The sequence below is a fragment of the Macrobrachium nipponense genome, chromosome 40, assembly GCF_015104395.2.
Source record: "Macrobrachium nipponense isolate FS-2020 chromosome 40, ASM1510439v2, whole genome shotgun sequence".
NCBI lineage: Eukaryota > Metazoa > Arthropoda > Malacostraca > Decapoda > Palaemonidae > Macrobrachium > Macrobrachium nipponense.
The window spans coordinates 41,252,793-41,266,733 of NC_061101.1; the positions used below are offsets into that span (position 1 = coordinate 41,252,793).

General features: G+C 36.7%; 1 protein-coding gene across 5 annotated transcripts in view; it reads right to left on the minus strand.

Moving 5' to 3' along the window:
- The window catches only part of LOC135212111 (uncharacterized), a 210,308-nt gene that overhangs the window by 158,479 nt on the left and 37,888 nt on the right, over positions 1–13,941 (minus strand). For all 5 annotated transcript variants that reach the window (XR_010313820.1, XR_010313821.1, XM_064245507.1 and 2 more), the window contains exons 2-4: positions 5,268–5,351; positions 4,517–4,691; positions 197–3,800 (exon numbers count right to left, since the gene is read on the minus strand). Coding sequence is in view for 3 of the 5 variants with exons in the window: in XM_064245507.1 (XP_064101577.1) it covers positions 197–3,800; positions 4,517–4,691; positions 5,268–5,302 (3,814 nt within the window). In the remaining 2 variants the exon portion in view is untranslated. The remainder of the gene's footprint in view (positions 1–196; positions 3,801–4,516; positions 4,692–5,267; positions 5,352–13,941) is intronic.

The following is a 13,941-nucleotide window of genomic DNA, read 5'->3' on the forward strand; positions in this document are numbered from 1 at the left end:
CACACACTCACACCTATACACAGTACAACACCTTCCCCAGTACAACAGTCTCTAATTATAGACATGTTAGCTCAGACTAAAACAAAAATAAATTGTTCCCTAATAGAATATACATAAAATAGAAAAGACAGATAAGCACCTAATAATATTAAAATCATGAAATATAAGATATTACAAAGGTATATGTCCTACTCACTTTTAGGGGTTGAGGTAATGTAGTCATACTTGGTCTTCTGAGGCGTCCTTGTCAGGTCGGTAACACTACCACTGTAGAGTCCATTGATCCGTCCTGAGGTGAAGCTGGAAACATAAGTAGTTCTGGAAGGCGAAGATGGAGTTATCACAGACGATGACAGTAAAGGATACTTGTACTGATAAGAAGGAGAATAATGTGCAGACTGTGGCTTATGGTGTACAGGAGAATAGTGGCTACGTGCTTGATGATAATGGTTGTGGTCAGAAGACTGGTGATAGTGATATTGACGTTTTGGAGAGGAATGCTCTGAAAGAGGGAGATCAGGGGTAGATGGACGGCTGGTTGTGCGACGACGCTCAACATTGGTTGGTGCCCCCTGATATCTAGGAATGTGCGCATTTTGTTGACCACGGAGCCTCTGTAAGTGGGCGGAATTCTGAAGTACCTGTGTTGTTTCACTACCCTGGACAAGGTTATACAGGTTTCTCTGAAGGAGTGTAAGATCTGGTTTTGAATATGGGCTAGTTGAAGCTGAAGACCTTGCATTTGAAGTTGATGCAGAATGTCTCTGAGACCAGGGTCCACTGAGTCTATCTGGTAGAGGTGTAAATGACTCCGCTTGCCCATTTGTTCTATTTCGGAGGGGAGTTCTACTGTACTTTGTAGAATATTGTTCACTGGATGAATCAGTGTCACTCAGTTTCTGCAAATCTATTGACGTTGTCCGTGATATCTGTCTGATTAGAGATGTCTGTGTTCCTGTATCTGAAAGCTTTAATGGTCTGATAAAAGGCCTGTGATTTTCAGAATTCTGATCATCCCTAACTATAGTATTGATCCCAGTTGTTTGAAATTCTATCTTTTTGGCATCAGAATCTGAAAACATCCTCCTCAAACCCCTGTTATCATTTCCAACTACTATTCTGGGTTTCCTACTCTCAGTATCACTTAATCTTGGGTCTCTATAATCATCATCAAAGTGAATTTTGTCTCTGAAGTTATCATGCCTTGTAAAATCGCTAACATGGTAACCATTTTTGCTAAACCTGTTCAAACTTTCACCAGTATCACTAGGTTCTGGATGTTCCTTATCCATCTTACAAGGTTCATCATAGTCATTATTACTTTTACTGTGTTCTTTGGATTTCTCACCACTATACAGATCCTTTAACTGATCATCAGTCCTACCAGTGAGAGCTCTTTGTTCCCTTGTCCTAGTTTCCACGCCATCGTCTTCAATTATAAGTTTCTCACTATCACTTTCCACTGAACGTTTCCTTGAAACATCTGTCACATATAAAACAGCTTCAGTTTCACTTCTGTCTGTTTCTTCATTGTCCACGTATTCAACCTCTTGTACAGTGTCATCATCTACATCAGTGACATGAACTTTTAATATTTCGACAATTGGTTTTTCTCTAACAATTTCAAAAGTCTCTTGGATCTCTTTATGAGTAGGACCCATTTCTTGAATCATCTCAATACTCTTTACTTCCCTAACTGTGCCTTTGTAACTGTCCAGGGGCACAAGAGTGACAGAGTCAGTTGGGACCTCTCCATCTACTGATGAATAAGCAGCCTCTGCACCTTCAACTTCATACACACCTCCTCCAACCTCATCAGTACCTCCCCCTTCACTTTCTTCATCATCATCTGTTCTGCTGTCAGTCCTTTCCTCTCCTTTATCTTCAATTTTTAAAACTCCCCCTCCTCCTGGTCTAGGAACAGGAATGTCAAGAGATTCCTCACTGTCAATATTTCTTAAGTCTATAGGAAGATTTTCATTACCATCATGTTTCAAGGAATCGTACTGAAAGTTATCATCCTCAGTATCTGAAATTCTTACTAATGGGTCACTTACTTCAAGTAAGTCTCCAGTACCATATATCTCTTCATCCTGATCGACAGATCTGCCAACAGACTCTTCAACAGCACATTCCTCTTCTTCTTGATCAATGAATTCCTCTTCCTCCTCCTCCTCCTCCTCACCCTTTGAAGGTTCTATTTCCTTTTCCTGCTCAACAGATTTATCTTCCTTCTCCTGCTCAACAGATTTATCTTCCTTTTCCTGACCAAGAGCCTCACCTTCTTTCTGATCAACTGATGCTGCTTCTTCATCTAAACTAAGTATCTGATCATGTGATTGCAACTTCTCTTTTTCTTGAACACCACAAGCATCTTCCCTCCTTTGCTCTTCATACCCACTACTATCTGCACCTGAGCTTCCAAAAAAGATATCAAAAGGATCGTCTTGTTCCTCAGTATCATACTCATCTTTTATTGCTTGCTCATCTGATGGCTCTGGTTTTTCCAACTTTTCACCACTGTCATCTCCTGTGGTCTTTTCACCTTCAGTGACACAAAATGTCTCATTCTTCTTGTCCTCTACATTAACTGGCGTTAGGGTCCTTGGCTTTGGTGTGGGTATCTTATCTTCGTGTTCTGAGGTTATAAATGCAGATTCATCAGAGAGTAAATCAGGCTGTAAAACGGTTCGAGGAAGTGGTTGGGGTTGTGAAGCTTCAGGCTGACTGTCATTTGAGGTGAGAGATACAAGAACATCTTCAAGAGCTCTTGGTGACCCAACGTCATCCATACTGGCGCTACGACTTTCAAATGTAATAACGCACTGATAGGGTCCTTGTAGATCTGGGTTGCTTGCCTCACATGGTGCTTCTTCGTCTTCAAAATCAGAATCTGACCCCTGTAATATTTCTTTAACCAGCTTTTCTCTCTTTATGGTTTCAAATCTCATAAGATTTATCTCTGTTTTAATAGCTGCACGTCTATCAGCAGATACTGAACCCAAGAGGTCTTCGAAGGATGAACTTGGGGCACTACTTAAACCAAGCCTGCCTCTCCTTCTCTTTGGCCTCCAGCTTTCATCTCCAACAAGGTCATCAATTTGAAGAGACTTTCCCCTTGACAAGTGCTGGAGTTTCTTACGCCTCCTGGCACCCTCTCCAGGTTCTGATTCCTGAGATGTCTCCCCCTCAGCAGCATATGCACTGTCAGTATGAGTGCAGTTCCCGTTTTCTGGTGATGGAGGACCACTCCCATCCTCAAAACCCAAAAATACGCCGCTGCTTGTTGAAGAAACACCAACGAGGTATTTTGAACTTGCTCTTGACAAATCAACTGCCACCTGAAATGCTCTGGAGAGATTTGGGGAGGATGATGAACCCTTGCTTTGTTTATATAATTCACCAATTGTTAATTCTGAGAGCTGCCCATGTGACTTCCCCTTAACATATGTGTCCTTGTGCTCCTGGTAAGTCCTTGGGTATCCTAGAGAAGACGTCTCTCTCCACAGGCGATCTGCTTGCGTATGAAGGCAAGTCGAAGAGCCCCACTTGCGGTTTGGGAAGCCCTTGCCGTGCTCATTCGTGGTGCTGAGCTCCTCAAAAGAGCCAGTCCCTAATTTTTCTAAATGGTCTGAGCTGAGGTAGCGCAAGCGTAGCTCGGGTACTTCACTCCAAAATGAAGTAGCCTCATCTGACTCCAAAAACAGTTCAACTGCAAACTTGTGTGGGACAACATGGAAGGGGTCCACTTTGTAATCCGACTCTCTAGTTTCTGATGTGTTCTTGACAAAATCCCGCACCTGTAACCGAAAAGAAGTTTCATTACCAAATTTGTAGCAAACCATGATTGATCTGAGTTTTTTTTTTTTTTCACAGCAAACTATGTCATTTTCACTGCACAAAATAAGGGGCATTCAAATACAATGTGTATACACATACATCAATAAACTATAAAAAGTTACCTATAAATCACTACATGAATTTCTCTGTCAAAGAGGCACCAGGTAATGAATGCTAAAACTAATGAAAAAACAATAACAAACTGAAACAAATCCTAATACCCAATTTTAACATAGGTTATGAAATTTGGATATTGTATCTCTGACTAATAAGTTAGTATAAGAGCAGTTTTTTTAAACCTATACTAAGAAGAGAAAAAAGGTTGAGGAAAGAGAAGGTAGAATAATTACAAAGAAAATAAATTAAGATAATATAGGGTCTGAAAGATGGTGAAAGGGTAAAAAAGCCAAGAGCTAGAAAGGCTGATAAGTTTAGTGTATGATCACATGAAAATCAGCAGAGACAACGCCGGCGAAACAGAAAAGGATACTTTAGGCAGCCTAAGATAAACTATAGTGATGACAGACATATGTGAAGTCTCAGAATATCATAAGATTTATACAGCTCATTAAGTTTCATATACACACAATGTAAGTAGGGTTGCCAAAGAGTGGTAATGGAACACGATATATTCCTTAGTTGCGCAGGCATGACTGAGGGAATGCAAAACACCTACCCTTTCTCGAACGAGAATGAATCCCGTATGGAAGCCACAGGGTATGGGCGTCGGGTCAGACTCATACCATCCGAGGTCAGCTTTCCAGTTGAGCTTGACCTGCGTTCCTGTTATGGAGGTTAACACCAGGTGGACAACTTGGGCCCGGCAGCGTATGGTCCGACACCATCGAAACCTTTGGAAAGAAAGAGGTAAAAAGATTGAATGATCTATTTTCAAATCAAACGTCTGATTATGTTATTTTCGAAAAAGATTGAAAATACTGTACTCATATATTTTGATTTGGCGACCTGTAAGATTCACCTTAGCCATTCTACAAATTAACATTCATTAATCTAATCATGATACTTATAAACGGTAACGTTACTGAATTCCTGATTTCTTCACTGTGCGCTGGTTCGAATATACGAGAGGACGAAATTATTATCAACTAAAAAATTCCCCTTCGGTTAACGTATATGAAAACATATTAATTCCGGGGTAGAGCGACTTGGACGTTAAAGGGCATTTGTAGCTTAATGCACCACACACACACACACACATATATATGTATATATATGTGTATATATATATATATATATATATATATATATATATATATATATATATACATATACACCACAATACCGTCTAATATCCAGTTCACCATACTCTGGGAATAAACCCAAAGACTATCATGCAGCACACTAACTCCAACTCAGCCTCCCACAAGCCACAATTAGAAACATAAATCATGATTAGGACATCTTACTTAATCTCTGGCTGGAAATCTCCTTCGTCGGCCATGTTGAGCGGGAGCAGGGAACGCGCATCTCACGGGACCTCGACTGCGCACCTGCAGGAGACAACAGAATGAATTAGGGAGCCGTTTCAAGGGCAAATCCATACCACTACTACTACTATGAAGTTATTCAGTTCTGAAAGGAAAATTGAAAGTAAAAGGTCTGCAAGGTGTTGTAACATGAGTAAAGCCTGGCAGTTGCACTTTGAAATGTATTTTTTTATAAGAAGGCAGCAAGTAAGATTGAAGAAAGATAATATGAACGGAGGTACAGTGAAAATAATGAAAGGGGTGGCAGCCTGGGGTGAAGGGATGCTGTAAAGAACCTTAAATAAGGCCTACAGTGCACCGCGCGTGAGGTGCACCCATGGCACTAACACCACCCCCCCCAAAAAAAAAAAAAAAAAAAAAAAAAAAACGGAAACTACTTCTAATAGAAATTTGGTTTCTCGATTGTCATTAGTTTTTAAGACTCCACAATACTCGGATTCTTAGCGATGACAGAAACTTGATACTTGAAATATACAAAATAGGTAATGTATATATAGAGATGAGACCTTAAATAAATCTAAGAAAAAAGAGAAATAACAAGAATAGAGCCGCAAAAAAGGGAAGAAACAACACTAGACGGAGGCGGCTTAATGAGGTTGAATCATTAATACCGAAGCAAAAGTGACAAATAATAAATATTGATTATATAACAACAGAAGACAACAAAGATTTCGTAGAAAAGTTAATAGCTAAATTGCTTTTCAGAGAAATTATGTTTTTATTTTTTTAAAGCAAGGTTAACCATTTTGTTATATATCACTAAAAAACGAGCGATCCTTACTTGATTACCGCATTCGTTATCATTATTCCATAATTTTCGTCCTAATTAGCTCATTTTAAAATTAACTGCATTAGGCAATTGGTGGACCATCGGGAAACTCGCTGCGTTTGTTGGTTGTTTACGAATATACAAACAACTAAGAAACAAAGAAACGACAACATGAACAGTAACGCCAAATCCCTCGTTTAATGCAACAAAATCTTCATCTATTACGATAAACAAATCCCTTCCTACGTAAGTAATAGACCCTAATTTTTCATATGTACATAATACTGACTGCATTAACAATAACAAAATTATCTCCTAAAAAAACTATTTTCACACAGACATCTGCAAATACGTATCTATGTGCTGAAAATTTAAATAAAATAATAGAAAAATAAACATTTGTCCCTGAGAAACCAAAATTAAAAGTTTCAACATGTTCTGGTATCTACAGAAAATCAAGTATTTGTTAATAAATTTTTTTCTCTCGTATAATTTCCGAGAATTCCCCTCCCACTTCAATATGGAAAAACAAGAAAACGCTCTCTCTCTCTCTCTCTCTCACTTTATATATATATATATATATATATATATATATATATATATATATATATAAATATATAATGATCCAGTAATACGTTCTACATTTAGCAAGTTATAGAGCCTATTAGCGTGTAGACTACAGTATTAATACAATAAACGAAATGTTCTTGTCATAAAAAATATAATTAACATTATTATTATTATTCATAAGATGAATCCTATTGATATGGAACAAGCCTACAGGGCCCACAGACTTGAAATTCAAGCTTCCAATGGATATGGTGTTCGTTCGAAAGAAGTAACAGGGTAAAGAAATATACATAAAGAGATCAGTTATTAGAAAAGCAGATAAACAAATAAATAAATAAATAAAGAAAATTATCAAAATAACACAAATTGTATTAGGGCAGCAATGGATTGCATCTTCGCTTCCACGACATCCTATAGGAGGATGATCCACAATTCAACGGTGTAGACCTCTGACACTGAGAAGTTCGAGCGAGGCACATTTACTGCATAGCGGTACTGCTGCTCAGCGAATCTGGCTGCTCTCGGCAGGAAGAGAGGATCAGGGATCAACGTGAATTTGAAAGATCTCTGCAAAAATACAGCTTATAAAAAATGACAAACAAGAGACCATCCGTCAATGGTTCAAGTCATAACTGCTAATATTAGGAAACAGCAACCGACGTCAATCCTGCATCTAGATCAGTGTTTCTTGAACATTCTTGTGCAGTGGACCCCTTTTATTAAAATGACTCATGTAGCGGATAATTTCCCTCTTGGGTTTAAAAGTGTTTTCAGTGTATAATATATAGTACTAAAATTGCTACTGAATTATTCATTAATGGCTTATCTTTAGAATAAATGTTTACATTTTACTTAAAATAACTTTCACAACATTATTAATTTTCCAATTTTGCACACAAATGTTAGTGAAGTTAACAGCAACCCTTGGAACATTCCATGGACCCTGGGGGTCCGCGGACCACACTTTAAGAAACACTGATCCAGATAAATACAATTTTCCCTGGCAGACAAAAAAAAAAAAAAAAAAAAAAAAAAAAAAAAAAAAAAAAAAAACAAAATGTAAGAGCATGAGAGTCTATGTCTTTTTATTTTTCGTCAATTTCCCAAACATTTCTGCATGTTTAAATCGACGCAAAGGCAAGCTTCTGGAAAAGGAGGCCCCCCCCCTCCCCCCCACCCCCCCACCCCCACACACATCCCAGGCAAGTTGTAATTAACCTATAAAAATTTTGGCTTCCCCTTTAATCAAAATTGCAGCCAACTAAATTTCTTTCCGGGTCCAACACAGCACATATTCTTGATTTTTTTTTTTTTTTTTTTTTTTAAATAATACGAATAGAAAGGTATTCACTACTCGCATACACACAGAGAAAAATAATTACTGGAAAACAATACAAGCAGATAAATTTGTAGACAGAAAACTTAACCAGAATCTATAATCACCATCATCATTATCAGTAGGACGTTTAACAAATCTGTACTGTTAATATAAAACTGCATTAACTATTAATTCAAACGCCATCCTCATCTCATCAAAAACAATTGAAAGGCAAAATTTAATGCCCCCAAAAACAGCAATAACAGCACATACGTACTGTAATTTGAGACAACAACCCAATTAAGCAAATCCCAGGCACATAACAAACCCCGTTTAAAAATGGTTGCGGCGCCTTCGTGACTGTGTGAACGCAACCTGCTCCTCAAGTTAATATCAGTCATTGGGGAAATAAAACGCGACCCTCTGTCAAATTCAAACGAGTACCGAGGAAGATATGTGATATAAAGTTGATTTATGAAGACGTGAAATAAATAACCATGACTGCACAAATAACAACAGTTGGTCTGGAATACTTGTTGCCAACAATTTGATATACAATTTTTTAAATTAAAAAATATGAATGAGTTGCTTTGAGAAGTTGACATACGTATGATCTGCATGACTTACGCGTGAATATATAAGAATATATAAGTATATATTTATATATATGTGTGTGTATACATACATATATGTTTGTATGTATGTATATATGTATGTATGTGTATATATATATATATACATATATTATTATATATATATATATATATATATATATATATATATATATATATATATATATAGGGGTAGGGTAGGAGAGGACTTGAATTAATCAAGAAAGGACTTTCGGAATATAATTGAAATCATTCTCTCTTCCAAGAATTTTATGAAAGGAAGCAACCAAGAGAAAGCCTTCGATATATATAAATCAAATAATAGTCATGTGCAAGTGACATGAAGGAGATGAGAACAGTTGATGGCGCCATTTTGCAGGGCATAACATAAGATCCAGACAGCCTCCATCTTGGAGGGTGACGGTTGGGCGTCGTTCATTGTTTACATTCGAATGAATAAACTTCTTGTGGTACAAGGGAAGGCTTCCCATCGACCAATTCTAAAACATAAGCGTTTTTAGGCAAGAATGTACCATCAATAACCCAACCTCATCCATTTCACGATTTGAAACTACTCCATTGACACTAATTTATAACTGTATAATTATTGAATATTTTATTTTCCAGTAGTCTCGTGAGCAGCGAAATCTAGTGGAGTATGATTTATCTTTCACGCGTACAACATGCATTTTATTTCCGGGACAAGTAATTCCCAAAAGGACTTTCTTTCTCCAAACTGAAAATCCTGCGTACATGCTGAATATATCACGAATTTACTAAGAATACATATACACATTATATATATATATATATATATATATATATATATATATATATATATATAATGTGTGTGTGTGAGAGAGAGAGAGAGAGAGAGAGAGAGAGAGAGAGAGAGAGAGAGAGAGAGAGAGAGAGTCAGACGGGGGGGGGGCGGGGGTAAAACTTCATGAATGAATAATCAAAAAGTTCTGAAATGATCCCACTACAACCATCTCTCTCTCTCTCTCTTTCTTTCCTTGAATATTTAGCTAAAGCGATAAGTGCATATGAATTGATCCAGTATTTAAAAAAAACATCAAGACGAAAGACGAAGCAGAAAGTACAAATTGAACAATGGCCATGAATAGAAATAATTTCAAATGAAAGCCTGATGATTATTGGACAGCACCGAGAACGGAAAATGAGAAGGAAAAAGTAACAAGAATTAAATGCACAATTTAGTAAAAGAAACGTGAAAGGAACGCTAACATGAAATAGAACAAATGATAATGAATAACAGAATAGAACAATATCAATTTAGGCGAAGGGCCAAGCGCTGGGGCCTACGAGGTTATCAAGAGCTGAAAGGGAAATGAGAATTAAAAGGAGAGTACTAAAAGACAATTGTTAGGAGAGGGAAGATTGTTAGGAGAGGGAAGATGGAGGAATGATGAAATGAACGGAGGTAAGTAAAAGGAAGGAGAGTGGCAGGGCCCGAAGGTACACTGACTGACTGCACTTCCCCCTTCGGTGACTAATGAATAATGAATGTTCAATGAACAACGACCAAGAATGTAATACAATAATGAAATGAATGACGTGATTATAAGAGAATCAGTGGTTAAGACGGTACACGAAAGTCACATGCATAAAAACAAAATTATTACGAGATCTCGTGTCATCATCTTGCAACAATTCCCCAGAGAGAGAGAGAGAGAGAGAGAGAGAGAGAGAGAGAGAGAGAGAGAGAGAGAGAGAGAGGTACACAAAATAAATTACTCTTAAATATTTTTACAAACAATTTCCCACCTTCGAAAGAACGCCCACAAATTAACTAACAGGCGGTCATTAACGAATCCTTCAACGAATTCTCTGAAGACAGAGTAACTCACTACGGATACGTACACGCACGCACATCCGTACGCACACGCAACGCACGTGCGTGTACTCATGCAATCCAAATAAAATCTAGCACCGGGTGACGGAACAATACAAGCCTCAGGTTATTGACATGGACCGGATGAAATGCTTTCCACTGACGCCGGGACACGCGAGTCCTCTCTCTCTCTATTTCATTCTATGCTGAGGTTTTCATCATGCTGTCTGTCCGTCCGTAGGAATTGGAATATGAAATTTAGGCTAAAGGCCCATCGCGAGGAGCTATAAGGTCATTCAGTGCTGAAAGGAAAATTGAGAGTGACAAGGTTTGAAAGGTGTGACAGGAGGAAAACCTTTTTGCAGTTGGCAGACAGAGAATATGAAAGGAGGTAGAGTAAAAGGAATGAAAAGGGTTGCAGCTAGGGGCCGAAGGGACACTGCTAAGAACCTTAAGTAATGTCTACAATTGGTTACTCTGCTTTTCTCAGTCCAGATCTGGAATCCCAGGAGGGTAAGATACTTAAGCTTATTTCAGGAAAAATACTGGAATCTGTCTCTTTACTGAGGGAGAAACTAAAAACGTAGTAACTGGTTGACATTCGACTGCAGTGAACCAGACCCCTCAATGAGAAACCAGTGTAGAGGCGAGTAGTCAAATACATTTATTTTATAAAGCGAAGTACTTGAATATAGTTCTTTCAGTTCACAAAGTATCTGACTGTTACATTCCCGCTTAGAAAAAAAAATCCTGCTTCCGTCTTATTTATGAAATACTTTGAGTATGGAAGAGTTAAGCTCCCAAACTAGAAGATATATATATATATATATATATATATATATATATATATATATATATATAAAATATTTTCTAAAAAAGCAACTAAAATATTTGTAGTAGTGTGTTGTTCGAACAAGTTACCCAAAAAAATAACCATTTGGAGACATTTTAAATAAATCTTTCAACAAATACCAGTATTAATGAAACGGATGTGTGTTTTGTCGAAGTATTCTGAAGTAATAACAATGATATATGTATTATATGTATGTATGTATGATATATATATATAGAAATGAAATTCTGACTCAGATTGGGATTCAAAACCCCAGTCTCTTCAACTGACAGGCTTGGTCGCTTACCAACTGACCCACAAAGGTCATTAAAAGACTTAGAAAAACTAAGTACTTCTGGACCTGGGGTTTTAAAACTGTTACACCTGTGGGTCAATTGGTAGCGCCCTGGCCTGTCATTTGATACTAGGGTTGATCCAATAAGAGTCAGGAATTTATTTCTGTGAAAAACGTGCTTGTGTGTTCCATATATAATATATATATATATTATATATATATATATATATATATATATATCTATATTATATATATATATATATGTATATACATATATATATATATCGAACTACAAATGTCCTTTAATATCTAATTCGCTTCTACCTCGGAATTAATATGGCGGGGTGGTTTTGGGGCTTCACTGCCAGTCCTAGAATTGAGAGGTCGATGGTTCGCGTCTGTCGATCGCCATTCTCTTATCGCTTAATAAATTCCCCTCGGTTAAACATATATAAAATATATTAATTCCGAGGTAGAGCGAGTTAGAAATTAAAGGACATTTGTAGTTCGATATATGTTTATGAATTCTCACGGTAATGTGATATATATATATATATATATATATATATATATATATATATATATATATATATGTATATATATATTAACACACACACACAAATATATATATATATATATATATAAATATATGTGTTATATATATATATATATATATATAAATAAATATATTGTGTATATATATATATAATATATATCTATATATATATATATAATATATATATACACACACATATATTAGATGTATATATATATATATATATATGTGTGTGTGTGTGTGTATATATATATATATATATATATATATATATCTATATATATATATATATTATATTAGTGCATGTGATCTTGTAAGGAACATTGTAACAAGCGTACAATTGTGAACATAGCAATTGCGTGCTACTCTAATGTACTAATAATTTCAGATAACTACGCAATGAACAAATTTCCGACCCCTCAGTGGCACCAGTTGGTTTATGAAATCCTGCCAGTCTGGTGTTTACTATAGCACTAATCACAACAGTAAACATAGGAGTCTTATCACGGCCTTCCTTTTAGCCTACCCCTTTTTCTCTCTCTCCTTTTAAAGCAAATCAGTGTACAATCATCACGAACACAGCTACGATACGCACACATACTCGTAATATATATATAATATATATATATATATTATATATATATATATTATATATATATATATATATATATATATATATATATAGATAGATAGATAGTCGATAGATAGATCGATAGTACTAAGATAAAACTGGATATATTGAAGATCCCAACTGCAAACATTTTTCATGGCTGTACCTAAACACAACACGGTTCCTAAATATTAAGACCATTCCGTACAAACTCCTTACTCACCTGTTTAACCAGCAGCATCCAGATCCACCCCCGCCCCCCATTATCTATCCAATGTTCAAAATGTTGAAATAAAACAAATTTCTCAGCTGTACAATCAGATTCAAAGGTCCACCAATGCCCACTTGTGTAGGTGGGTGCTTGCAAACTTTGGAATTTGACTTAACATTCTTTTCATCAACATGTCCTCTACACACCCTAGTGCATAACCAAACAATACCTATACCAGTCATCGAAATGTTACCTACATCCCTTTAACAAGTCTGAAACAAATCAGTCAATGCAGAAACTCTTAACCGTAAACTGGAATCACACTTACCTAATGCAGTAACTTAAGAAATATCTACAACATGATTGAAAGCTTAAAAAAACTGGTTGAAACATTATTTACAGCTATTCCACGAAAAATCGATTAATCTAAAAGAAAACACTAGAAAAAGAACTAGAGTGTATTTACATGCCAAATTAATAATTTAAGATAAGTAACATTCTTCTGCAAACTGGTTCAGTTGTTGAAGCTTGGTAACTAGGTAGGTCACTTGTGGCAGGGTGATGAAAAGGTGGGAATACTGGCCACACAAATGACCGAAGACCCGATGGCAAATGGGATGGTTAGAGGTGGGATTATAACGAAGTACTCCAATTCTGTGTGCATCATAAAAGTCCAATTTACCTTAAAAAATGACACTTAATTCCCTCTCCAATAAAATCCTCCCTTCGGCAAATCTCTCGCCTTCAGTGATAGGTTTGCCTCACAAAATCTGACTGGCACAGATCCGAATGAAATTATATGAAGTTGTAAATCTTTGCAGAGTCCCATACGGGCTGAGCCAATGGCAAGTTTGAGGTAATTATCAATCACCACCGAGAAATGCTTGTTCAAGGGGCTTGTATATGAACAGGGATAGGCTGCTGCCTTCACTGTCTTATACAAACTGGTAATAACACTTGTGAGTG